Source organism: Sceloporus occidentalis, unplaced genomic scaffold (genome assembly GCF_023333645.1).
Source record: "Sceloporus occidentalis isolate IW3139 unplaced genomic scaffold, rSceOcc1.0.p SCAF_1, whole genome shotgun sequence".
NCBI classification, from domain to species: domain Eukaryota; kingdom Metazoa; phylum Chordata; class Lepidosauria; order Squamata; family Phrynosomatidae; genus Sceloporus; species Sceloporus occidentalis.
Window position 1 is genome coordinate 136368753 of NW_028316981.1, and position 26790 is coordinate 136395542.

A 26790-nucleotide genomic window follows, 5' to 3' on the forward strand; every position below is an offset into this window, starting at 1 on the left:
TTCTTTCATTTTTATGAGCCAATACACCAGTATTAGAATCTGGAATCTCTAAACATATTAGTATGTAAATGGTCAAGTCCACAAAAACAGTACAGATTTGGTTGTGTTCTATAGATGTACTGTATCTTTAAATGATTACACACAAATATATGAGAAATTAACTGTCCATCCATATCTGGTAATGCCATATTTACTTTTAATATGTGAGGCATTGTAACTGCTTGTATCATTTGTTGTTGTTGCCTGGATCTGATTTTTTAAATCACTTCCTATTCAGGGACAAGTTGAGAGATGGAGGACGTGGTGATTGCAGGCATAGCAGGGAAGCTGCCGGAATCAGAAAACTTGCAGGAGTTTTGGGAAAACTTAATAAATGGAGTGGACATGGTTACAGAGGATGACCGGAGATGGAAGCCAGGTAGGCTCAATTGCCTACAAAACCATTCTTTTCATTGACTGTGCTCTTTCACCTGTATTGATAGATAGTTTTGAACATATAGGTGGAAGTGATTCCATTAGGATCCCCAGTCAGTCCTTCTGATTTAATTTTTTTAAATTGCCTCTGAAAAGTGAAACCTTTTACAGAAATCCAACCCAATACTTGATACTTGCTCCCTTGATACTTTTAAGAAGGATCTAAAGACCTTCTTGTTCCGCCAGGCTTTTCCCCCGTGAGCCTTGTCTGTCATTCTTTCCCCTTGGCAGTGTTATGTTGTATTCCATTCTACACAACCATTTGTATGGGAAGCTGTTTGGTTGTCTATTGTTGTTATCGTTAATTGTTGTTATTTGCTGGGGGTACTGGGGTTTGTGATGTTTTTAACTGTTTTTTATCTCTTGCTGTGCACCGCTGTGATCCTTGGAATAGCGGTATATAAATAAAATTTTTATTTTTATTATTATTATTATTACTTGTCTGACCTACTTATGACTATCTCCAACAATAAAGATTCCATAACACACTTGAGATCTGTCTACCCTGGCCAGAATATTCCAGGCTGCTTCCAGAGTATTCTGGCTCTGGAGCAGCCCTTTATTCTGTTACCTCTGTATGTCATAGTGATGTTGGGCGCCTGTCTACGCATGTACCCCCCAGGTTGTCTGGTGCTGCTGCTGTTGCTAGTGAGAGTTCCTTCCTCTGAGTTCAAAAACAAGCTGTCCAGCATCAGTCACATGGCTGAGTGTTTTGTAACCTCAGAGGGAGTGATTCACACCAGCAACGGTGGCTGTGCCAGACAACACAGTGGGATTTATGGCAATATGGGAGTGTCAGAGAGCACAGTGGGATGCATGTGTAGACAGCCACTCAGCATTACTATAAAGTGATTCAGGTTTTTCTGCAATATCCAGACCAAAAGATAAGGCCCCATACAGACAGGCCAAAATAAAGCTGCTTTGGGTCACTTTGGAGGTATGCTGTTTAAATGGTGCATGCGTCCGTCCTAAGAGGCTGAAAGCCACACCAAAGCCACACTTCAGTCCTAAGGACCAGAGCACAGCTTTGGCACAGCTTCCGGACTCTTAGGACGCATGTGTCATTTAAACAGCATACCTCCAAAGTGACCCGAAGCAGCTTTATTTTGGCCTGTCTGTATGGGGCCTAAGTTTTATTTACACCCTTTTAAGTGAGGGGTATGGAAGATTTTGTGTGGAACTGGCCTTACATCATGAAAGCAGTCAGGACTCAAATCAGGGATCTGGCTCTGTGTAGTGTTGATAGGTCGCTGTGAAGACAGAGGAAAACTGTTTCATTTGGCCCATGTAGAGAAGGCCTAGGACAGCCTTTCTCAGCAGGAATACTTTTAATCAAAGTTTGAGAAGTTTTTTGTTTTATTCATGATAAATAGGAAAGTATTCATTTGTTACTGTTTTAAGGCAGATGTATCCAAACTTTTTAAGCAGTGTGTGCATTCACATTTTTAAAAATGTGCCATTGTGCTGGGACAAAATGGGGGATGACCTTTTTAAAATGGCTGTCATGATAGTCATGACCAATCAGCAAAAACAAAACAAAATACCAACCAGAAAAATGCAAAATAGAAAGCAAATTGTCAAGACTAAGGCAAGTAACTCATAAGGATTACTAGGAAAGACAGAAATGGGATCTCAGCCCAAAAGCATAAACCCGTGTCTTTGTGCATACAGTTTGCTTAATCAGCAGAACACCCCAAAATAAAACAAAAACATTTCACAGAAAGGCAATCCTTTAGACCTAAAAAAGAAGAAGAGTAATTTGCTTAAGACCCGCAAGAGTAACTTGCTCAAACAATGGTAGGGTCCAAATTCAAAAACTCAAATGCATTCCTTTGAACTCAGATCACTCTCTAAAAACTCTCTTTCTCTGTCACCTCACAGCCTCAGCACATAAGAACCACTCATATTTTCTTTCACTTTTTCAGAATTACACCTCCAAACACACACGTTTTCCCTCACACACATTCAAAACATATGCATACATCCCTTCCCTGTTTTCTCTCTCACAGTTGGGGTACTCTGCCTAACCCCTCCTACTGATCTTCCCAGCCCCAGCTTCAATCTTTCCTCTGCCGCCTTATAAACCCACACTAATGTTGTGCCATTCCAACCCTATCTGTTTTAGCCCCATCCTTATGCTTCTTTTTTCTACTCCCCTGTGTCTTGCGCAAGCTTCCACCCTTACCAGGCAGTAGCAAACTTTACTTCCTTCCTTCTTTCCAGGCAGCTGGGAATGTGTCAAAGGCCAAGTGCTAGTTTCAAGCCACCTGGCATCTTTACTACCGGACAATGTTTATGGCTCCACATAGGACCCAGAGTTTTGTCAGACAGTCAGTCAGGCAGTAGCACAGTGTTGGAATTTTGCTTCATAATACCTGTTCAGATGTGATTGGTCCATTAACAATTATTTTTCTTCTACAAGACAAAATCTTGTGTGTACTCTGTAGTAAGATATACTGGTCCATGCTCCTCCCCTGAGTTTATAAGATGTAGAAAGAACAGTGACATATGGAATAAACATAATTGCCATGTAATTACATTGGGCCCTCAGTATCCACTGAGATTTGGTGAGCACCATGGCCTGGGTTCAGTCTACTTGAAGGAACACCTCCTCCCATATCTTCTTGTACACTCTGTTCCTCTGGGAAAAATCTTTTACATCCAAAAAAGACCAGATTGGTGGTGACCTCCCGGAGGTCTTTTTCTGCTACGGCGCCTAAAGCTTGGAATGACCTGCCAGAAGAGATTTGCCAATTATCCTCATTGGAGGCTTTTTAAAAAGCGACAAAAACCTTTCTCTTCCGGCAGGCCTTCCCTGAGTGATAACCGCCCAGAACCAATTCTATCCGTCCTTCCTACTATATCTCCTCATCATTCATGAATTGTAAAATAATCTTGTGATATTGTATTGCATTGTTACATATTTTAATCATGTTTTATGTTAATTTTATAGTTTGGGAGGGAGGGTTAGGCCAGGGTTTTGTGGGTTTTATTGTTTTTATATTGTCTATCATAAACTCTGTTGTTACCCGCCTCAATCCCCAAATGGAAGAGACAGGATATAAATTATTATTATTATTATTATTATTATTATTATTATTGATGATGCTAAGGTCCCATTATAAACAATAGTGTAGTAAAATGGCTTCCCTTATATAAAGTGGCGAAATCAAGATTTGCTTTTTAGATTATATATAGCCATGGATGGTTGAATCCATGGATGCAGGATCTGTGGATATGTCCATTCTTTCAGTAATTATATGCAATGTGGACAATGTGGTGATGTTAATTTATTTATTTTTTTTAAATTTGAGGAATTTATGGACTCCCCAAGAGAAATGGAAAACTCAAGGACATCAGCAAATTTGATGCCTCCTTTTTTGGTGTACATCCCAAACAAGCCAACACAATGGATCCTCAACTTCGTCTGCTGTTGGAAGTCTCTTATGAAGCCATTTTGGATGGTGGTGAGTCTAAAATTCTCTCAGAGCTCCAGTAGTTTGTAAAATGAGTACATAAATAGTCCTATGAGTCAGGTCCAGGTCACACATTTTCTTGTATAAATGTAACTTATTATCTGCTTCTTTGAAATAAAAGGAGATCCTCAGTCGTCATCATTTTGAATAGCCAGCAGGCAGTTCCATAGATTGGTTGACAGTCTTGTGATTCCCCCCCTTTCATTCTCCATTTAACGTATTTGTTCAGTAGTTGTTCAGTAGTTGTTCAGTAATACACTGCATATCTAAGGCGCGGTACAGACCTCCCAAAAAGGGAGGCCTTCAGCCATCTGTTTTTCCTCCGCAAGGAAGCCGCAGCCGTCAAACTGCATGGCTTCCCTGCGATGGAAAAAGAACCTGTGAAAAGAGGGTTCTTTTTGCCCCGCAGGGCGGACATCGCAAGTGCACCAATGGTGCACTCATGGCATCACAGACGCGGTGTGACATGCAGATGCTATGCATCTGTCATGTCGCAATGGTGGCGCCCGTATACACGGGGCGCTGCCATTGTTATGGCACTGCACTGTACTAGAGTGAGGGACTGTCCAGTTGCCGCCTGGTCCCTTAACCCTAGTACAGTGCCAGCACGGCGCTTTAGCGCTGTGTGTACCACACCTAAGAAAGCAATGGAGAATGAAGTGCAGGCTCAGCCCCATCTCTGAAATCTTTTGTATAACTCTTAAGAGAATGTTCTAGGATTGGGTTTGCTTCATGTGCTCAGTTTATTGTGCATCCTTTCTTGGAGTTGATGACAAGAAAATTCTGTACTTAACAGGTCATGAAGGAATGTCCATATTTTAGCCACTTTTAATAAATGGACTTTAGTACTTCAGTGTAAGCCTTCCTTAGGCACAAATTCACATGTATAATAGCTAGAACTTGGGAGGGCTTTTCCATGGGGCTACAGGATTGGAAAAACGTTTTCCAATCCTGTAGCTCCATGCATAAGTCAGTGAAGTGAATCAGAATGTTCCATAATTTTTGGTCCAGGAAGAGGAAGAGATGGACAACGCATGCTTTCTTACATGAACCTCAGCTGTTTGTCATCCTAAGCCCTTTGAAACTACATAATCAAAACTCTATGATACCACTTTAACTGCCATTTTCCCATCCTGGGGGTTTCTGGGATTTGAATTTAGGATAGAGCATTTTGAATTCATATCCAGAGAGCTCCTTTAGTAACTCTGAAAAAAAACTACTAATTCAAAGATGCCATAGGATGTAGCCAGGCCAGTTAAAGGTGAAACATTCGTGTAGTTCAAAAGGCTGCCCATCTGCAATGGGTATCATGTGATATAGAGCATGTCTACACAGGTCAAATGAACCAGTTTTCCCTTGCCCTTGCATCACCTTGTCTTCATGATGCAGAGGCAAAGGCCCGAATAGACTACAGACTACCTTCACTATGGGAAGGACAGTTCCACAGTGAATCCCAGCCATCCCATCAAATAAATAAATAAATACTGTCACAATTTGCTCCAGATCTTAAAAGAAAATCTGGAGCACTCTAGAGTGAGTGGCAGTTGTTTACACAGCATTCCACTGTGCCACCTCGTGCTGCTGTCACTGCTGCAGGTCACTCATGCTGAGGTCACAAGGTGCCTAGTCATGTGATCAATGCTGGGCACCTTGTTTCTGCAACTCCTGCTGACAGCAGAGGTGGTAGACAGCACAGCGGGACACTGTGCAAATAGCCGCCCAGCATCACTCTGGAGTGTACAGGTAAAAGGGGAAATTTGGGGTAGCTTTGGGGTCAGAATATTCCAGGAGCAGCCTGGAGTATTCTGGCCAGTTAGATCCATCCTAAAATTCATGGAGTACTAAGATCTTTCATCATACACAGAGTTTCTTACAAGAAATACACTTCCAGAGCTTCCATAAATTTCTGTTCTTCTCCTGTTTGTGTCTCATCTCCTAATTCTCATTTCCTTTCATTTACTTACATGCACCAGTTCAGGGTCTAGCAACAACCACTGTGGATGCCAAATGTTCTTTCTGTTGTAATGAGTCACAGTTATAGCTTATGGCATGAAATTCACCTCCTCCTCTCTAGGTATTAATCCAACTGCAATTCGGGGCACAGAAACAGGAGTGTGGATTGGTGTGAGTGGGTCAGAAGCTGGTGAAGCACTCAGTGTGGACCCCGAACAATTGCTGGGCTACAGTATGACTGGCTGTCAGCGTGCTATGTTTGCCAACAGAATTTCCTACTTCTTTGACTTCAAAGGTGTGTATACAGAAACTCAAGTCTAGTATTTGAAAATACTTGTGTAGTACTTTCAAAGTTGTGGTTTCTGCTAGGGTAGATGGGAAGATACAGTCTTTCCACAGATGATATTTTAATGTAGGTAGGTAAGAACAATAGCCGTGTTGTGGGACAGTTGCACTATATATTCTTTATGTATCTGGAAAATTTAACTTAGGGAATTCATTCTGAGAATCATGAACAATCCTTGTCAAATAAATGGCTCACTAATTCTCACTAGTTGGCATATTTTAACTAAACGGGGGTTGGAATCAAGGGAACAGTTAGAACAATAATATTTCCTCTCCATGGGTGGGAACCTCTTGTAGCATTTTCTGCTCTTATACATTAAAGATGCCAGCTTGCTACACAAGAGAGTTTGAATGGGCAGGTTCTGATGGTGTCATCAGGAGGACTAACTCATGTTTTTTCATGGCTTTTGTTCCCAAAGGCCCAAGTATGTCTATTGACACAGCATGTTCCTCAGCCCTTGTTGCTCTGGACAGTGCTTGCAAAGCAATTCGAAGTGGGCAGTGTGAATCAGCCCTTGTAGGAGGAGTCAATCTCATATTGAAACCCACCACTTCTGTGCAGTTCATGAAGCTTGGCATGCTTAGTCCTGAAGGTGCCTGCAAGTCCTTTGACGCTTCAGGTAAAGAATTCTTTGTTATATTTAACTATTCTATAAGAATAGCTTGGTCTCCACATTAGAATGGGTTTATAAATTGGTGTTCTCATGATAAATTAAGAAGGGCAGCATTACTCTCATCAGCAGCAACTAATACCAGAACTGACAAAGGCAACTGATATGGGTTCTCTTGCAGTAACTCTTTAGTTACTGCAAAACTAAAGATGGGCAAAAATATAAGCTGTAGGCTGCATTCAGTCTCCATCACCCATTCTTGAGGCCCACAACCATTAAAAAAAGAAGAGCAGTTTTTAAAAAAAGAACCATATTCCTGGAAGCCTTCAAGAAGTGTAATTTACCTATAAAATAACCTTTGACACATGTCTGTGTGCCTTTTTTAACTGTAGAAAGGGATGTTGGAACCAGAAGTACATCTCTGGACACTTCCAGTCTTAGCAGGAGTTGTTGTTGTTGTTGTTAGTAGTAGTAGTAGTAGTAGTATCCTGCTCTTTTCCCAGAACTGGGATTCAGAAAGGCTTCACAATATTAAAAGAACAATATAATTAAAAACATAGAAAAAGGTGCATTAAAAAGGAATTAAATTATTACAATGTTAAATAGATAGCTATTAAAAGACTAAAATACATTTTAAAAAGATAAAACTGTATAAAACATTTTAAAATGAAACAACATCCCAAGCCAGTCCTTTACAAACATTCCGTTTTAAAAGCTTGTCTGAACGGAAAGATCTTAGCCTGCCAGTGGAAGGCCAACAAGGAGGGAATCATTCTGGCTTCCTTGGGAAGGGAGTTCCAGAGTCTAGGGGCAGCCACGGAAAAGGCCCTCTCTTGTGTCCCCACCAGCCGTACTTGTGATGGTGGTGGGACGGAGAGAAGGACCTGTCCAGAGGATCTCAGAGCCCAGGCCAGTTCATACAGGGAGATATGGTCTGTCAAATAGTGTGGACCTGAATCATATAGGGCTTTATAGGTCATAATGAGCACTTTGAATTGTGCCTGGAAACAAACTGACAGCCAATGGAGCTGTTTCAACAGGGGCGTTGTGTGGTCTCTGTAACCTGCCCCAGTTAACAGCTTGGCTGCAGCTCTTTGAACCAAATGAAGTTCCCAAACACTTTTCAAAAGCAGCCTCATGTAGAACCCATTACAGTAGTCCAAATGGTATGTAAACAGGGCATGTACCACCAAGGCCAGATCCAGCACCCACCTAATACAGGCAGGATCCCTCTTCCCTTATCTGCCTTCTGACTGACCAGGAGCACATCTGTCTTGCCTGGATTAAGTTTCAACTTGTTTACCCTCATCCAGTCTATTACTGATGACAGACACTGGTTTAGGACCAGGACAGCTTACTTGGATTAAGGTAGAAAGGAGTAGTAGAGTTGAATGTCATCTGCATATTGATGACACTGCACCCCAAACTCCGGACAACCTCTCCCTGCGATTTCATGTATATATTAAATAGCACAGGGAAAAACACAGAACCCTGAGGAAGCCACAGCCCAATGGCCAGAGGGTCGAACAGGAGTCCCCCAGCACCACCTCCTGGGTTCGCCCCTCCAGGAAGGGATAGAGCCACTGTAAAACAGTACCTCCAAGTCCCATCCCAGAGAGGTGGCCCAGAAGGATACTATGGTCAATAGTATCAAAAGCTGCCAAGTCCCGCAGAAACAACAGGGACACACTCCCCCTGTTCAGTTCCCTGTATAGGTCATCCACCAAGGTGACTAAGGCTGTCTCTGTTTCATAGCCAGGTCTGAAACCAGATTGAAATGGATCTAGTTCTAAATAATCTGTTTCCTCCAGAAACCTCTGGAGTTGGGAAGCCACCACATGTTCCAGTACCTTGCCCAAAAATGGTAGGTTGGACACTGGTCAATAATTATCTATTATATGGGATTCAGGGACGGCTATTTTAACAAAGGTTAACTGCCTCTTTTAGACACGTTGGGACTTTGGCTTATTGTAAGGAGGAGTTGGCTACCTCCTTCACCCACTCAACCAGTCCCTGTCTGGTCTGTTTAATCAGCCAAGAAGGACAAGGATCTAAGACACATGTGGTGGCTTTCTCTCTCCAAGTATCCTGCCCACATCATCAGCCTGCACAAGTTGAAAAGCATCCATTAATGTTGGACAGACAGGTGCAAAGGTTGCATCCACTGGCACTATATCAGCTACAGCATCCTGGTTGGAGCGGATCCGAGCAACTTTATCTGCAAAGTGCCATGCAAATTCTTCACAGCATGCTGCTGAGTGGTCTGCATTTTCTACTTGGTGTGTGTAAAATACCCCTGACCACCCCTGACCACTCAGAACAGCTCTGCTGGATGGCTCCATGCAGATGCAATGCTAGCAGCAAAAAATAATTGCTTTGCTGCTTGCATTGCCACAAAGTAGGCCTTCAAATGGGTCAGATTCACTTTGAGTCTTCCAACATCACTCAATAATAATAATAATAATAATAATAATAATAATAATAATTTATATCCCGCCTCTTCCGATTGAGGATCAAGGAGGGTAACAACGAAGTAAATACAATATACAACAATAAAAACAACAAGCCCCACAAAACCCCGACCCAACCCTCCCTCCCAACTATAAAATTAAACAGTAAAAAAAAGTTTAAAAAGTACAAACAATACATCAAAGTTAAAAACAAATCACACATAAGAAAAACAATAAAAGGGGGATTCAATTGGTTTTGGACATTATCAATCGGGGAAAGATTTTTGTTGCCTTTTTAAAAGCCTCGAGTGAGGATCATTGGTGAATCTCTTCCGGCAAGTCATTCCAAGCTTTTGGAGCGGGGATAGAGAAGGACCTCCGGGAGGTCACCGCCAGTCTGGTCTTTCTACATTGTAAGAGGTTTTTCCCGGAGGATCGGAGTGTATGGGAAGGATTGTATGGGAGGAGGCGTTCCTTCAAGTAGACTGGACCCAGGCCATGTAGGGCTTTATAGGTGATAACCAACAACTTGTACTGTGCTCGGAAGCTAATAGGCAGCCAATGTAGTAATAGAATAATAATAGAATTTATTTATATCCTGCCCAATCACTAGGAATCTGGGCGGCTTACAACATTAGGGAAATACAAAGCAATAGCAGTAAACAATAACAGTAAACATAAGATAATAAAGAAATATAACATAGCAATACATGGCTAAAACATAATAATAACAACAATAACAGTAATATCGTAGCAATTCAATAATGACAAAAGCCTAACACTGATGATTACATTCAAATCAATAATTATCAAAAAGAATTCCCCATTTCCAACCCCTCATTGCAAAAAAAAACAAGCGGATGCCAATAAACAATGAAATAATAAAGGAAATACAGCACAAGTGACAACATTACCGTTAAGGAATTACAATAAAAGATTACAATCTAACACCCTGAAAAAGGGGGAGATTAAAAATTAACAACAAGATAATGTTCTTCTTAGTATTGCCCGAGGCTTTATAGGCCGACACCCAAGCAGAGTTGGTCCAGGACTGGAGGAGGGGGCAAGATGTTAAAGAGCCCTTCCTCCCTCAGTCCTCCATTCTCCTCCTGGCAGTCCATGGCTGGGAATGGGAGCCCAAAGCTTTATGGGCTGCCGCCCAAGCTGAGTTGGTCCGGGGCTGGAGGAGGGGGCAAGATGTTAAAGAGCCCTCCCTCACTCAGTCCTCCATTCTCCTCCTGGCAGTCCATTGCTGGGAATGGGAGCCCAAGGCTTTATGGGCTGATGCCCAAGCTGAGTTGGTCCGGGGCTGGAGGAGGGGGCAAGATGTTAAAGAGCCCTCCCTCACTCAGTCCTCCATTCTCCTCCTGGCAGTAGTGATTTTAAAATAGGCGTAATATGGTCGAACTTGGATTTTCTAGCAACCAGTTTGGCTGCCATGTTTTGTCTCAGTTGGAGCTTCCGGACATGGCACAAAGGTTGCCCCATGTAGAGCCCATTGCAGAAATCAAGACGAGAGGTTACTAGATCATGTACAACTGTTTCTAGGTCCCACTGCTCCAGGTAGGGGCGCAACTGGTGTATCAGCCGAAGCTGACAGCAGGCACTCCTGGCTGTCACATCAATCTGAGAAGACAGTTGAAGCGACGAATCCAGGAGCACCCCAAAGCTGCGGACGCAGTTTTTCAGGGGAAGTGTAACCCCATCTAGAACTGGCGAACTTATCTCCATACTCTAGTCTCTGTCTCACTTGCTTCATCACCATCAACTCCCTGGAGAACCAGGGGACTGGTCTGGTTCCATTCCATAAGAAGGGACGGCATGAGCAATTGTGTCCACCGTGATTGTGTCCACCACCCTAGCCATTTCCTCATTCCAAAGGTCAGCCAGAGCTTTGACAGAATCAGCTGCTGAGGTGACAGGAAACTCTGTAAGAGCCCTCGGGAATCCATCCGGATCCATCAGCCTCCTGGGGTAGTATCATCCTAATTGGTCCCCACCCCTGCAGAGGTTCCAAGTCCCAGAGAGTCTAAACTTGACCAGGGCAATGGAACTGCAGAGAGTTCCTCCACACCAAGGTCATCATCACCCCAGCCAGCACAGAAAACAAGGTCCAGTGTGTTCCCAGCAGCATGAGTAGGGCCAGATACCACTTGGGACAAACCCATGGTTGTCATGGAGGCCATGGCGTCCTGAGCCATTCCTGAAATGGCAGTTTCAACATGGATATTGAAGTCCCCCAGACTAATAGACGAGGAGAGTCCAACACCAACCCCGAGACCACCCCAGCTAGCTAAGGAAGGGAGACTGTTGTGCAGCGGGGTGGGCAGTACACCAACAGAATTCCTATTCTGTCCTGGCTACCCACCTGTAAAGAAATACACTCAAAACCTGTAGACTGTGAGGGGGCATCTGATCAGGAGGATGGAATCATGACAGACCATTGCAACTCCAACTCCCTGCTCCCCAGGTCTCGTCTGCTGCTGCGCAGAGAAGCATAGCAGGCAAAGCTGAGAGAGATCAAACCCCACCCCCAGCATCATCTGACCAGGTCTCTGTTATACATGCCAGGTCAGCTTGTTCTTTGAGGATCAAGCCCTGAATGGCAGCTGTTTTACCATTCACTTAGCAGAATCGGCTTCAACCTGGGGGGGGGGGTGGTGTCACCAAGACTATCCATACTGTTTGGACTGGGAGACAGATTTGGGACCACAAGCACTCTCTTCCTTGGTATTTTAATTGTCTTCTCCCTCCGTGTCTCCCTCTGCCCTTAATGACTCCAATGGCTGCTCCCTGAATCAGCCGCAGTAGGTTCTTGTGTGTGGTAGAGAAAAAATGGGGTTGTTCTAATGGCTCTGGATTTTTTCAGGGAATGGATATTGCCGCTCAGAAGCTGCTGTAGTTGTATTCTTGACCAAGAAATCAATAGCCAAAAGGATATATGCTACCATTGTCAATTCTGGTTGTAACACAGATGGATATAAGGAGCAAGGTAAGGTGTTTTTCCCCCTTTCAGTCTTTGAGTTTGTAAAATTTCTAAGGTTCCTAATGGGAAAGAATAGATGCAATGTATCTAGAGCAGATAGGGGCAGGCACAAAGTGAACATCTATGCCAGGGGCAGGGGCAAGTTTTTCTCCTTGCATTTCTGATACTCGGCACATAATGGGCAATCTGTGGATTAATAGCACTAACTGTAGTAATACTACTAATAGTACATAGGTGATGTTTTTGAATGTTCATAGTGCTTCATTGTGAGTTTTATAAGAGAGGAGGATTATTTCCCTGACTGAACTGAGGGATCTATGAATTGTAGCACCCACTCTTAGCTATTACATTTTGTCACATAACTTCATACAGTATCTGCACCTGGAAGCAAAGTCTGCTGAAGGAATATTTAGTTCATAATCTTTAATGCAATTATGGGTCTGTCATTGTGGTTTTGTGTTCAAGCTGACTATGGCTTATGGTGACCCTATCATAGGTTTTTTCCTAAGATTTATTAACATTAGGTTTGCCATTGCAAACTTAGCATGAGAGAATATGAATTAGCGATGGTCACCCAGTGGGTTTCCATGGCTGAGAGGGGATTCAAACTTTGGTCTTCTGGAATCGTAGTCCAACACTCAAACTACTGCATCACACTGACTGCCCAATGATTAGTAAAATCCTGTTGGGTGGTGTCACTCAGGAGGTGCAAGGGGTGTGGACCATACTGGGTGACACATCAGAGGAGGGGTGACATTCAGTCAGGCCCTCCTCCCATTGCAGGATGTGTGTGCAGTAATGCTGCTGGCTTCTGCCCCTCATGGCTTCTCCACCGCCCCAGCTCTCTCTGCCAAGGAGGAAGCTAAGGCAATGGAGAAGGAGGGACGAGTGAGCACCTTCTTGGTTTTTCCACTATCCCAATTCTACTGAGGAGGAAACCAGGGCAATGGGGAAGGAGGGGTGAGCACATGCCCTTCATAGCTTCTTCACTGCCTTGGTGTTTTCTGTTGAGGAGTGCCAAGGCAGCAGAGAAGCACAGGTGAAGATGCCCATTCTGCCCCTTCCCACTGTGTCACTTGCCTAGCCAGATGGCACCTGCTCCCCAGAGCCCTGAGCCAGCTTCTGGGTGGCTGATGGTTGAGCAAAGGAATGAATGAGGCAGCAGGAGGGTTGGGGAGGGGAGAGAGGACAGGATAGGCAGCTGCCACTGCCACCCAACATTCTTTTCCAGTCTGGCTGGGCAGCAGGGTGGCCGGGGAGGGAGGGGCAAAGTACCCAGCAGCCACCCACCCAGTTCCTTTCTAGTCTGGCAGATGCCCAGAGAGGGGAGGCAGGTAAGCAAGGCTGTGAGGCAGCAGGAGGGAGGGATGAAGGAGCAGGTGTCCACCACCCCACACCTGCAGCAAAACTAGTGACACCAACCTTAACGACGTCACTGATCCTGTTGAGTTCAGTGGGACATATTCTCAGTTAAATCAATATAGGATTATAGCTTTGGAAAACAGGGGAAACCAGAAAAGCAGGATGTGACTTATTTTCTTGTCTCAGGTGTAACATTCCCCTCTGGCTGGATGCAACAACAGCTGGTGAGTTCTCTGTACAGAGAGTCTGGAATTGAGCCTGAAGAGGTTGAATATATAGAAGCTCATGGCACAGGCACCAAGGTTTGTTCTGCTTGTCTGTTTTCCTTTAGTCTTGGCTTATCTTTTTGTATTCCTAACATTTCCACTATCCTATCTTATCTAAATCTTCCAGCTGCATTAACAGCAATTAAACTTCCAATCTGACATCTTCACAGGAAAATATGCTGCCTCCATCCAGCTCTACCCACCCCACTATTTTATCCTGGACTTTTCCAGGAACTTTCGGGCATAGATGGAACTACAATGTCAGATTCCTCATTATGAACACTTTTATATGTAATAATGGGAGAGGGAAAGGTGAAGTGGGCTGCACACATGTGGAACTATTTCTCTGATGCTTACGTTGTTGTTGTCTCCTCACCTGTGACAACCTGTTACACACAATTCAGACCAAATTCAATTGTATACCTGCATACAAAATGATATAGAGGAGCTTGGGAGAGTGAGCCAGCCTGGGTGACTCTCAAATTTAGCCAATATCTTCTCCTGACTTCCTGTCTTTCTTGGTTGTTAGGTTGGGGATCCTCAGGAAGTGAATGGCATTGTCAGTGTCTTTTGCCAAGCAGATCGGCCTCCACTGTTGATTGGATCAACTAAGTCTAACATGGGACATCCAGAACCTGCTGCTGGCCTTGCAGCTTTAGCAAAGGTAAGAAACTGCACTCGCTCCCACTGCACATCACCTTACTTCTTTCAGTTGTGGATGTGAGTCTGGGGTGAGAAACTTCACTGCATCTGGGGGTCAGTTTTCTGCTCTGGTCCTGGGATCCACTAGGAGCTGCACAGCCGGCCCAAAACAGGATGGGGTGTCCACGACTGGTTTTGAAAACCTGGCATTGAAATGTTAAGCGGATAGTAAAGGGCTTCAACCTTTTAAAAAGGTGATTCACCCCTTCTGGAAACTTCTGTAAAAAACTATTCATCCTTTCTTTTTCTCCAGAAAAGAGGATGTCCTGAGGTAATCTCAAGTGGGGAGTAAGGCCTGCAGAAACAGCCTGCAGGACCATATGCAGGCCTACAGTTTTACTTTGCTCCTTTCCTCCCCCAGTGCAAGAGAAACTGCTAGGATAGTCAGCAGAGCATATCAGGGTTAGCAGTAAGAAACCAAGCGCAGAGGCAAGAACTGGTCCCTATATTCACTCAGGTTTCAGAGAGAGAGAGAGAGAGAGAGAGAGAGAGAGAGAGAGAGAGAGAGAGAGAGAGAGAGAGAGAGAGAGAAGGTGGTGAATGGAGTAGAGAAGAAAGAGGAGAAAACAAAGAATGGAAATATGTCTTCAAGAGCAGAAAGAACTTAATATTTCCTTGTCACATCATGTAGGGAAAAGACCAGCAGCTTCACTTGACTGGGGGCTTGTAGAATTTTTGTGGCTGTGGGGTTAAGTGGTGCTGTGAGTTAGATATAGAAGGCAGCAACCAAGAGCTCTTTGTCAGTATAAGTATGCTGAAGAAAAAAGATGGTGGCATGGCAGCTGAGGAAAATAGCAATAGCAATAGCAGCTTCATTTATATACCGCTTCATACCACCTAAGCAGTCTCAAGTGGTTTATAACTGTAAGCTAATTCCCCCATCAAACTGGGTACTCAATTTAGCAACCTTGGAAGGATTCGAGCCTGAGCCCTTGGCTAGTATTGAACTTGGAACCTTATGGTTTATGAGTGAATGGCTGCTGTACAGGCATTTAACCACTGCATCACCAGGGCTCCTAAAGGAACCAGGAGTGCTGATACAATATGGATGAGGGGTGCGGGGGGAGAGATGGCAGCAACTCCCTGTCAGAAGATAAAGCTGTCTGGGATTGGGCAGGGCAGCTTTATGTCCTGAGAAGATTGCGGTTTGCTGCCACCACCATCCTTCTCCATTTCTATGCCTTGGTTGGAAAAGGGCTTATGCGGATGTAAGTGAGATTTTTTCCTGTGTTAGCCAGAAGCAAGGTTCCAGCCAATTGCTGTAGTGAAGATTTGTGGTTTTAGGAGCCCTGGTGGCGCAGTGGTTGAATGCCTGTACTGCAGCCATTCACTCAAAACCACAAGGTTGCGAGTTCAAGACCAGCAAAAGGGCCCAAGCTCGACTCAGGCTTGCATTCTTCCGAGGTCGCTAAAATGAGTACCCAGACTGTTGGGGGGCAAATTAGCTTACTTGCTAATTAGCTTACTTGCTGTTCACAGCTATGATCTTTGGAATAGCGGTATATAAATAAAACAAATTATTATTATTATTATTAATATTATTATTAGGAGTCTCTGTAAGTAAATTGTTCCATTTCTGTCATGTTTCTTCATATGATGAAAGAGTACTAGTTAAATTTGCACAATAAAAAGTATGTAGTTACAAAACTTGAAAAAGCAGCAGTGCCAATGACAAAACACATTCTATTTGGGATTCAGTCCTACTGTGTTCCAAATACGAGTTTACCCAAAGCTGACTCCTTGCAAAGCATAACAGCTGGGCCTCAGCTTTGTCTCCAGGCAAGCATGACATTTTCTTCTTCTTTACTTGTAAGCCACCCTGGGATCTTTTTGATCTAGGGTAGGGTAGGTAGATAGGGTAGAAATAAATAAATAAATCTCTATATTTATTATCTTTCACAAAGTAGCTGCTCCATAACACCCATCGTGTCAGCATTTCTGAAGAGCTTGTTTGGCTTATATCAGTATGTAAATGTGTGAGCAGAGTAGAAACACAGATTGGAATGAAACACAAATAGAAGCTATGCAAGTGGGAAATGTAATTTTTAACTGTATGATGTTTTATTCTTAAACTATTGTAATCTGCTTTGATTCCTCTGTGAAAAAACGGAATATAAATAAATAAATAAATAAATACTAGTAAGAAAGAAGAAATGTATGGTGGTATTCCTAGCAGATTGGATTATGAGTTCTGTTTATCTAAATGTTAGGCTATGTCACAACAGATGACATGGCAGAGCTTGCTGATTAGAGAAGTGGAACCCATGACTTCAGAAACAAGATCAACTTTGGATCATCCCTTCTAGGCTTTAGGTTCTTTGTTGAAGTTAACACTAATCCACTTGTTTTCAGTTATTTTGGTATTCAATGACAAGAGATGTTACGTAGATGATATACAATTAAGACATTTCTCTGTGTTATAAACAAGGAAGAGAGTGAATTGAAATATAACACAGTATATTGTAATGCTGAATATGGTGAACTTTTCACAATCCCAGCAATCTCAGGGTCTGTATAAAAGGGAACAGTTTACTTCTGCCACTCCTGGCTAGCATCAAAATTATATGAATGGCTTGCTAGAGAAATATTTTTGCAGTGTACTATTATGTTTCTCTCTCTCTTGCTTTCAGGTGATTCTGTCTTTAGAACATGGCCTGTGGGCACCCAACCTTCACTACAATACCCCAAATCCAGATATTCCTGCCTTACAAGATGGTCGCCTCCAAGTAGTTACCAAGCCAACTCCCACAAAAGGTCACATAGTTGGTGTCAATTCCTTTGGCTTTGGAGGTTCAAATGCCCATATCATCCTGAGACCCAACAAGAAGAAATCACCCACACTGGAGACTCCTCCATTACCACGATTGGTACAGTTTTGTGGAAGGACTCAAGAAGCAGTAGAGACATTAATAGCACAGAGCAGAAATCTTCAGGAGCATACCACATTTCTAAGCATGCTCAATGATGTCTCTGGGATCCCTGTGTCATCCATGCCTTATAGGGGCTACACCTTGATTGGCAGTGAAAATGATATAAAGGAAGTTCAGAGTGCTCAGTCCTCAGGGAGACCTTTGTGGTACATTTGCTCAGGTAAGCACATCAAGTTATCGTGTCTTCTTACTAGAGTGATAGCTTTCAAGGCATGCTAAATGCCTCAATAAATTTGTTGTGTTCTTTTTAAGCAGTGTGTTGAATATGCTTAGTTCACACTGTTGGAGTGCTGACCAATCCTACATGTACTTTGGAGAGTAGTGCTGTCAAATGTTCACTCTTTATGTACATTAAAACATGTGAGGAGGATGTGCATGCTATCCCTGTCCTCTCCATCATCATTTCTGGTTGCTGTCAACATGAGAAGAGTAACACTGAAGCAGAGAACCTCTCTTACCTGTAAGAGTTCTTCACATGAGTTAGAACCTGCTGGGATGGGGGAAGGTTCCAATTGAGACAGACAGATTCTGCAGATAGCAGAGGCTCCTGGCTTCAAGTCATTATCCTCCTTGCATAGAAGAGCAGGAAAACTGGAGATGAAGGAGGCAGGGATAGCATATTCCACCTCTTCTTGTGTTTAATCTGTATGCAAAGTGCATGCCTGAATAGGGCTAGTGTGAAATGACAGTTCCTGCCAGTTGCACTGGTTTCTTCTAGATATGAATGGTAAAAGCTCATGTCTCCATCCTCTACCCATGTTGGAACTGCTAAAGGTTCCCTTGCTTTCTTATCCCACAGGCATGGGAACCCAGTGGAAAGGCATGGGTCTTAGCTTAATGAAGCTTGATCTTTTCCACCAGTCCATCTTGCGTTCAGATGAGGCTCTGAAAGACACAGGTCTAAAGGTGTCTGATCTACTCCTTCATGCAGATGAGAACACATTTAATGAAACTGTTAATGCATTTGTTGGACTTGCTGCTATTCAGGTAAGAATGAAAGATGTGTACTTTTCTCATAGGGTTCATATAAATAGTTGGCCCTCCTTATCCATGGATTCCTCATCCATGGATTCAACCATCCATGGCTTGAAAATATTTTTATAAAAATATAAATTCCAAATAGTAAACCTTAATTTTTCTATTTTATATAAGGGGCACTATTTTACTACTCCACTGTATATAATGGGACTTGAGCATCCACAAATGTTGATATCCATGGGCGTCCTAGAACCAAACCCTAGATCAGTACACCACTGCTAGTACTGTACATAAGCAACATGCTATGCCTACAACATATTATCATGATAGAGTTAATTGTATTGGGGCTCAGTTTCATTCAGCCCTTAATGGGAAGTGGCTTCAGCTTTCATGTGAAACTGTTCACTTCTCTCCCCACTCCGCTAAGCCAGTGTGCAGGACGCAGGAACATTTCTGAGCCCTAGCATAGCACATTTTTCTTCAGCTTCACCTTTGTCATATTAAGATTGGTAATTGAGCTCACCATTGTTGGTTGTGTTCAGTGATGTGTTTCTCAAGTTTTATTAGTACAGCAGCTGGATATTAGAATCATAGAATCATAGAGTTGGAAGAGACCACAAGGGCCATCAAGTCCAGAGACTGGTTCTGTGAGTAAAGCTAGGACAAAGAGACCATTGGTGTAAAGGCAGATAAACGGATTCTCCCCTATGCAAAGAAAAGGATGAGCAACATGGCCCAACAAAAAGAATAAAGAATTTGAAAAAGAAATGAGATTTAATGCTATCATTAGGCATTCTCGCAGAGAGTTTAACACACTCTTTCAGGAAGCCAATAGTTGTTCTGTAAAGAAATGTACCAAGAAAAGATGGCTTATGCTGCTCTGTATAACATAAAAAGCAGCTACATGTTTTGTGATCTCCAGATTGCTCAGATTGATCTTTTGAAGGCTGTTGGTTTGCAACCTGATGGAATCATTGGTCACTCAGTTGGAGAGCTGGCCTGCGGGTATGCGGACAACTCCTTAAGTCATGAAGAGGTCATTCTTGCTGCCTACTGGAGAGGGCGCTGCGTTAAAGAGGCCAAACTGCCTCCAGGAGGCATGGCTGCTGTTGGTAGGTGACCAGAAGCCTTTCACTCCTTTCTCTGTCAAGTTGTTTCTTGCTGTGCTTTTTTCTACATTTAATCAGAAGTGTTCACATTTGGTTATCTATGCCTTTTAGGGCAGGTTGAAGGAAATTGACACTTTGCCTTATTGCTGATTATGTTTTCTTGCAGTTATATACCATTAATTTTAGTTTGTTATGTATCATTAATTAGCCCACAAAGGCAGAGTGATCTGTTGTCCAATTGTGTGAAACTTAGAAATAGATACACATGGACCAACAGCACAGTGACATGTGGCTAACTATCCCTGTCCTTTTTAGAGGTTACACCCACATAGTGTAACCCACATAGAGTTTGTTTTTGGACTATAAATCCCCAAATCCCCAACTAGTATGGCTAATCCAAAAAAAGTTTTTCCCTCTCTCAAGCTGCACCTGCCTGTACTAGTAGTATCCATTTGTCTTCTTTCTGATATTTCTACTATCAAGATGACAGAAAATGCTAAAATAGATTAATCCAGAAGGCAACCTAACTATCTCTTTCTCTGAGTTCCAGTAAATTGTTCATTGGAGACCTTCAAAACCAGAACAGTTGAGAATATTGCTAGAGCAAGTTATCTGGTGAAGCATTTCTGTTATAGTGTATGTGTGTGTGCATGTGCACCTTCAAGTCACTTATTGACATACGGGAACCCCAGTAATTTTATATAGGGTTTTTTTAGGCAAAGAGTACTCAGAGGTAGTTTTTCCAGTTCATTCCTATTGTACCTGATATGTGTTGGTGCTCTCCCATCCAAGTACTATAACTGATCGGCCCAGATCTAGAACAAATGTGGGCAACTTCCATGGATTTAGGGGGCTTTTCTGACTCCTGGAACATGCAAAGGACCATACTATGCTGATTCTACTGCCAATGAATTTTGCAAGTACAGAAGCAGCAAAAAACTGCTTTTTAGAGCATTCACCTTTAGATCAAGGTGTGTCAGGATCATGCACCCTCATTTGTGGGAACATCATTCTGCTTTAAAACAGTGCATGTGCTCCCTGTATGCCTTGGTTTAAATGAGAAATACACTAAAATGTATCCTCTTTTCATTGTCAGAGATCACTACTAACTAACTCAGTGGCATTGGGCACACTGTATTGTATTATCTTTGCCATTAGTGTGATAAAGTTAAACATTAAATGTGACCTATCTCACCATGCAAGTGGTTGAAATATAAAGACCGTAAAACACTCCACATGTAGCTAGTAGTAGTAGTAATAAAATATTACTGCCTTTGTAGATTCTTATCTTAATTTCATAGTAGTGTTGATTGAAAATAATGTATTAAAATAATCCTAGTATGTATCAGTTCTGGTCCTGCTGCCCAGTAGAAAAGGCAACTGGATGTCCATTGTCCATCCTTGTAAATGAGTGAAGCTCTGTCATAGAGATATTAGCAGCTAAGTCTCAGAACTCAACATGGAGAGGTGATGAAATCAAATATCAAGTTTTATCCTGAACTAGATGGCATATTAGATTGGGTTTGCTTTGTCTTGTTTATGGGCTAGAAACTCTTGGCCTCTTTGTAGAATGCCCTGCCATGCAACATGCATGAAGTTCCCTCCCTGACTGTGTTCTAGTAGGCCTTAAAGACTGGCATACATTTAAATGTATGTATTTTTATTTTATATACAGAACTGTGTATTTGTGCTGTTGTTATTTTAAATAGTGTATGCTGCCACATCTGTTATATTCAATAGTACTTTAAAATTGTACCTTATACATCTATTTGAAGAGAATTTGTCCTGAAAGATAATATTAAAATAGTATTATTGTCTTTGCTACTGAAACAACAATGGCTTTTTTAAAAAGGCTGGAGATAGGCCATAGTAGTTATGTGACTTGAAAGAGACATGGCTTCTCATAGTGCCCACACAACATTTCCTTTGTTGAACTGTTGTCTCTAGTCAAACAGGATTTGCACATTTTAAAAGCAATACAAACATCTGCAAAACCTGTTTATCCAAGGCCACTGTGGGATGAATGCATACATCATGAGCTGCTATCCTTTTTCAACCCTCCCTTCAATTATCCTTTCTTTAAAAAAAAAAAAGCCCATGATCTTGTGTCTTCATTCTCAGTTACTACAAGAACCTTAACCAGCAATCTTATCTTAACAGTAATAGCATATATATTGATTAGGTATTTCATCATCCTATGACCATTATGAATTTTGTTGCTGTTGGGTTTTTGTTTTTTTTAAATTTGCCTACTGAGTAGTTTTAGGGTTGTCACATTTTCTAGCTGATCTGAAACTACCGCTGTCAACTTCTGTTAATGAAGGTGGTTAGATGGAATAAGATTGCAATTTAATTTATCTTCCTGAGGGCAGTCTGCTCTTCTACATATATAACTTCCTGAAAGTGTTTGTTTCCCAAAGCTATTTAAAAAGTACACTTTCTGTAGAACTGAAAGAATAGAAAGACTTGTTGAAAAACACAGTGTTTTTGTTGAAGCAACTCTAAAACGGTGGGCTACTGTGATGCCAGACAACTTTGTGGATAGACTGATGGGCTTTCAGCCTTGCACACTGAGTTGGTGAGAACTGAGCATTGGAATTTATCAAATTCAGTGGATGATTTATCCTTCTCCAACCTAGTATTTGACTATGCTGTCTGGGAATGATGGAGTCTGTAGTCTACTACACCTGGATACCACCAGGTTGGGGAAGGAAGATTTCTGAGTTTTGGAAAATTTGCTTATGATTGAATTTTTCACCTAACAGAATTATATACTTCTTGCTCATGGTGAAGAATGTGAGATTTGGATAGCACCAAGAAAGATATCCACATACTTCTGTCCCAAGCTACTCCCCAAATATTGTTCCCATCTTTGTTATGATGCAACTTGAAATAGTACCTAAGGAATCAAATATGTCCCAGATCTAACATGGAAATAGGAAACTAGAAAATCAGGGTTGTTGAGCTTCACTTGTTCCTTAGGAAGACTTCTTTATGGCTACTACAAATGGCTGGAACTCATCCAAAGCAATGTATGTTTTTCAGGTATGACATGGGAAGAGTGTAAGCGTAAGTGCCCTCCAGGAGTGGTGCCTGCCTGCCACAACTCTGAAGACACAGTCACTGTTTCAGGCCCTCAGGTGAGAACGCAATGTGAATCTTTACCCCAGCTGCTGTGTACTTAAGGCATCGGCTAGCATGTTCTTTATCAGTGAAATTTCACCCAAGCTAACTCTCAATGGATCAGGAAGAAGTCACACATTAAGCAATGTCAAATTAACTGATTTATAATACAACTTTCCTGAGAAGGCTTACCATTTGTATATGAATCTAAATACCACTTCATTTTTTCCACTGAAGATGCGAAGGCTGTAGACTAACAATAGCAGTGAAAGATTGGGCTGGTAAAGGCCAATCACTTGTGAAATCCAGGTCACCTCAGAGTTCCCTCCTTCCTCCTAGTTGTTGCTTGTGTGTTCAATCTGACCAAATTATTCAGTAGAACCAACGCATACTTTTCCATCTCTAGGCTATGTGTAAGAGAGATTATTTTTGGTCCTTGCTTTCTCATTAACTGGCTGATTAAGATTACCAACAATCAGAAATGTCTGAAATAATTGTCTTCAGTGGTGCAAACATACCATAATGTAGACAAGTGTTTGTGGAAAGTAGGAATGCTGTTACTGAAAATACCCATGTGCAGCCTACCTCACCTCACCTTATTTGGCGGGGACTTAGGTTTCAGATAGGTAGACATGAGACAAGAGGAAACAGTTCTTCAGGTAACCTAGCCACAAACACTCAGGCCTTTAAGACTTAAAAGTAGTACTTTGAACTGGGCCTGGATCAACAGCCAGTACAGATGATACAGTACTGGCATATTATGATCGTGTTAGCCAGTTCTTGCTAATAGTTTAGCTTACTGAAGTTTCCTGAAATTTTCAAAAGACAGACCTGTGTATAAAACATTGCAGTAGCCTATGCAGGACAACTATGCTGCATAGAAGAACTGCTGGCCCTCATCCCCTTCCCCACCACCACTCCCTTCTCCTTTTGTGTCCTGTCTTTTTAGATTGTAAGCCTGAGGGCAGGGAACCATCCAATTAAAAAGATTGTATGTACAGCGCTGTGTAAATTTACAGCGCTTTATAAATAAAGGTTAATAATAATAATTCAAACTTTTCTTTTTTCTACATGCATTCTTCTTAGATCACTGCTTCTCAGAAAGCAAGTGGTTTAACTATGTCACAGAAGTTTTTTTCTATCAAAATTATGAGTCTTTGAGAAATATGCTTGTGTATGGGAAGTGGTGCTTCTCTCACTCTCTCTCAGAAATACACACATAATTCTTTACTGCAGTTTGTTTCAGAGTTCTAAGTGGATTTCAGAGTAAATGAAATGACAAAGATCTGTATTTAGTACCAGGAATGCTTAATATCTTAGGTTTAAATAATGGCTGTTACTACATATACATACAGATCATTTGGATGTGAGCAAATTTCGGGAAGGATGGTTAGATTGTAAGTAGCAGAGTCCAAATCCACAGCACAAGTAGAAGCAAATTGTTAGCATCTACTAGATTATCTTGAAGCAGCACCAATTAATGTCTATTTTCATTACTTTCTTTAGGATCTAGTGTCCCAGTTTGTGTCTAAACTGAAAGGAGAAGGTATATTTGCCAAAGAGGTGCTCAGTGCTGGAGTTGCTTTCCACTCTTGCTATATGGCATCAATTGCACCAGTCCTGCTTAGTGCTCTGCAAAAGGTAGTGTTCCATAATGGCTTTTCATTGGGGTAGGGGAGCTTTTGGTTTCTGTTGCCCAGTTTGTATGTAACATTTTATTTGATTCTGCCTGTCTCCCTATTTTCCCCTTGTAGGTTATTCCCAGTCCAAAGCCACGTTCATCTCGCTGGATCAGCACCTCCATCCCTGAATCTCAGTGGCAAACTGAACTGGCTCAGAATTCCTCTGCTGAGTACCATGTGAATAACCTTGTGAGCCCAGTTTTGTTCCAGGAAGGCCTGAGGCATATTCCAGAAAATGCTGTTGTAGTAGAAATTGCCCCACACTCCCTTTTACAGGTATTACCGTTGGTGACAATTAATGAGCTGAAACTGCTTTCTAGCAAAAGGAATACTCTTTGCTCCCCTGCTTTTATTCTTGGTGCTCCTAAATACCATGTTCCACACTGCTTTCCCTCTCATCCGTAGTAATCTAAATATGTTGATCCACTCAGGGGCATCTCTAGAGGGGTATGGGTTGTGTGGACCAAAGTGAGTGAAAGCCCAGAGATGGGGTAAACCCTCAATGATACTCTCCCAGGAATGGAGACTAATGCACTCTGCTGGAGCACCTGCCTACCTGTCCAGCTGGCCGGATCCTTCTGCAGCTGGCCAGGAAGGTGGGCGAGGCAGAAGGAGGGAAAGGGGCAGGGCTGCCAGTTTTTTACTACTGCATCCCTGCACCTATTAACACTAACCCTAATGATGCCACTGGATCCACCATTGAGCAGAGCCCACACTCAGAGCTTTCTGAAGCTAAAGACAGAGTCTAATATCCTATTTACTGCCAGCAATGATAGTAGCAATAAAAAAAAAGGGGGGGGGGTAGCTTGCTGGCCATACTAGAGGACATTCCAGGGTTGTTCTAGTGGCCATTCCAGTTGTGGAGCATAGTGGGCAGAACTGTGTGGACATACCATTGTGCTGCCAGGAAGTTCAAAAACAGCTCACATAAGGGAGGATTGGATGCCTGTTTACACAAGTGCCTAAATAGTAAAACTGCTGGCGTAACCTCCTAAAATGATTACAATGGGTGCTTCCGAATGAACCTTTTATTGTGCAAAATCCTTGTTTCATTCACAGAATTTTGCAGTGGAACCAAATATATTTGTCTTCCATTTGTAACACTCCCATACCTTTAAGGAAATAAAATATAGAGTAGCTGCAGAGTACCCTTCAACTGGTACTGCTTGGAACCCATTGTTTGAAAACACTCTAGAACTTTGGTGCCCCACCAAACTACAAATCCCTGAATTCCATAACACTGAGCCATTGTAGTTAAAATGACTCCAAACTGCTTTATTTGTGCAGTGTCACAGCAGCCTCAGTTTCAACATAACAGTATTATTTTCCTTCCTTTTCTCTTCAGCAGATTAGGGCATAAATGTATGTATTATTTTATATTTTACTACCACACAGTGGTACATAAAAACAATTACATCAGTTTTAAAACCTTAAACAAATTCTGTTTGTTTAGAATACCATGGTCTTCCAAAAAGAAAAATAAATGGGAGCAAATCAGGCCCAAACTCTCCCTAGAAGCAAAGATGACTAAACTAAGGTTGATGTATTTTGCCCCTATTATGAGAAGAAAGGACTCACTAGAAAAGACTACTGTCTAATGTTTGATAAAGTTGAGGGCAATAGGAAAAGAGAAAGACCACATTCCACATGGATAGTTTCAATCAGAGAAGCCACAGCCATGAATTTGCAAGACCTGAGCAGGATGGTTGAGGATAGGGTGACTTGGAGGTCTCTCATTCATAGGGTCACCAATGGGTCGGAGTCAACATGAGGGTAGTTAACAATAAGCAAAAACAAATATTGTACATTTGTTTCTATAAATCTGCAGAAGAAAAGAATTTGTAACAATGTTGCACTCTGTGTGTGTGTGTGTGTGTGTGTGTGTGTGGTTTTTTTGGGCTATGTGGCCATGTTCTGGAAGAGTTTATTCCTGACTTTTCACCAGAGAAATGTTTGCTATTATTTATGGGTTTTATGAAAAGGCAAATAAGGATACATTACAGTTTGAAGATGGGCCCATTACAGACGGGCATAATAGTACGGACTCAGTCCGTACTAGAGTTAGAAAGGGGCGTCACTTCCAGATGCCCCTAACCCTAGTACGGACCGAGTCCATACAAAATGGTGGCGCCTGTTCCACACGGGGGCTGCCATCTTTACATAGCGGACACGCTGCATCCGCACGTCGCGTGGCGGATATGACACTGCAAGTATACCATTGGCGCCTCATGGCGTCATAGCCGCAACGCATAGAGAAGCGCCATTTTGGCGCTTCTTTTTAGCTGCTCCAGGAAGCCTCGCGGTTTGGCTGCTGGGGCTTCTCGGCGCCATAGTCTACTGCAG

The 26790-nt window shown here is 42.4% G+C and overlaps 1 protein-coding gene across 1 annotated transcript in view; it reads left to right on the forward strand.

The window, feature by feature from the left end:
* Positions 1-277: 277 nt before the first annotated feature.
* Positions 278-26790, forward strand: part of LOC149322250 (fatty acid synthase-like) — a 59944-nt gene continuing 33431 nt past the window's right edge. Inside the window, exons 1-13 of the mRNA XM_089537917.1 lie at positions 278-418; positions 3789-3941; positions 6025-6198; positions 6668-6868; positions 12179-12301; positions 13844-13959; positions 14453-14587; positions 17256-17715; positions 18355-18542; positions 19456-19645; positions 22688-22782; positions 24272-24406; positions 24520-24723. Coding sequence (XP_089394043.1) covers positions 292-418; positions 3789-3941; positions 6025-6198; positions 6668-6868; positions 12179-12301; positions 13844-13959; positions 14453-14587; positions 17256-17715; positions 18355-18542; positions 19456-19645; positions 22688-22782; positions 24272-24406; positions 24520-24723 — 2301 coding nt within the window. The 5' untranslated portion in view covers positions 278-291. The remainder of the gene's footprint in view (positions 419-3788; positions 3942-6024; positions 6199-6667; positions 6869-12178; positions 12302-13843; positions 13960-14452; positions 14588-17255; positions 17716-18354; positions 18543-19455; positions 19646-22687; positions 22783-24271; positions 24407-24519; positions 24724-26790) is intronic.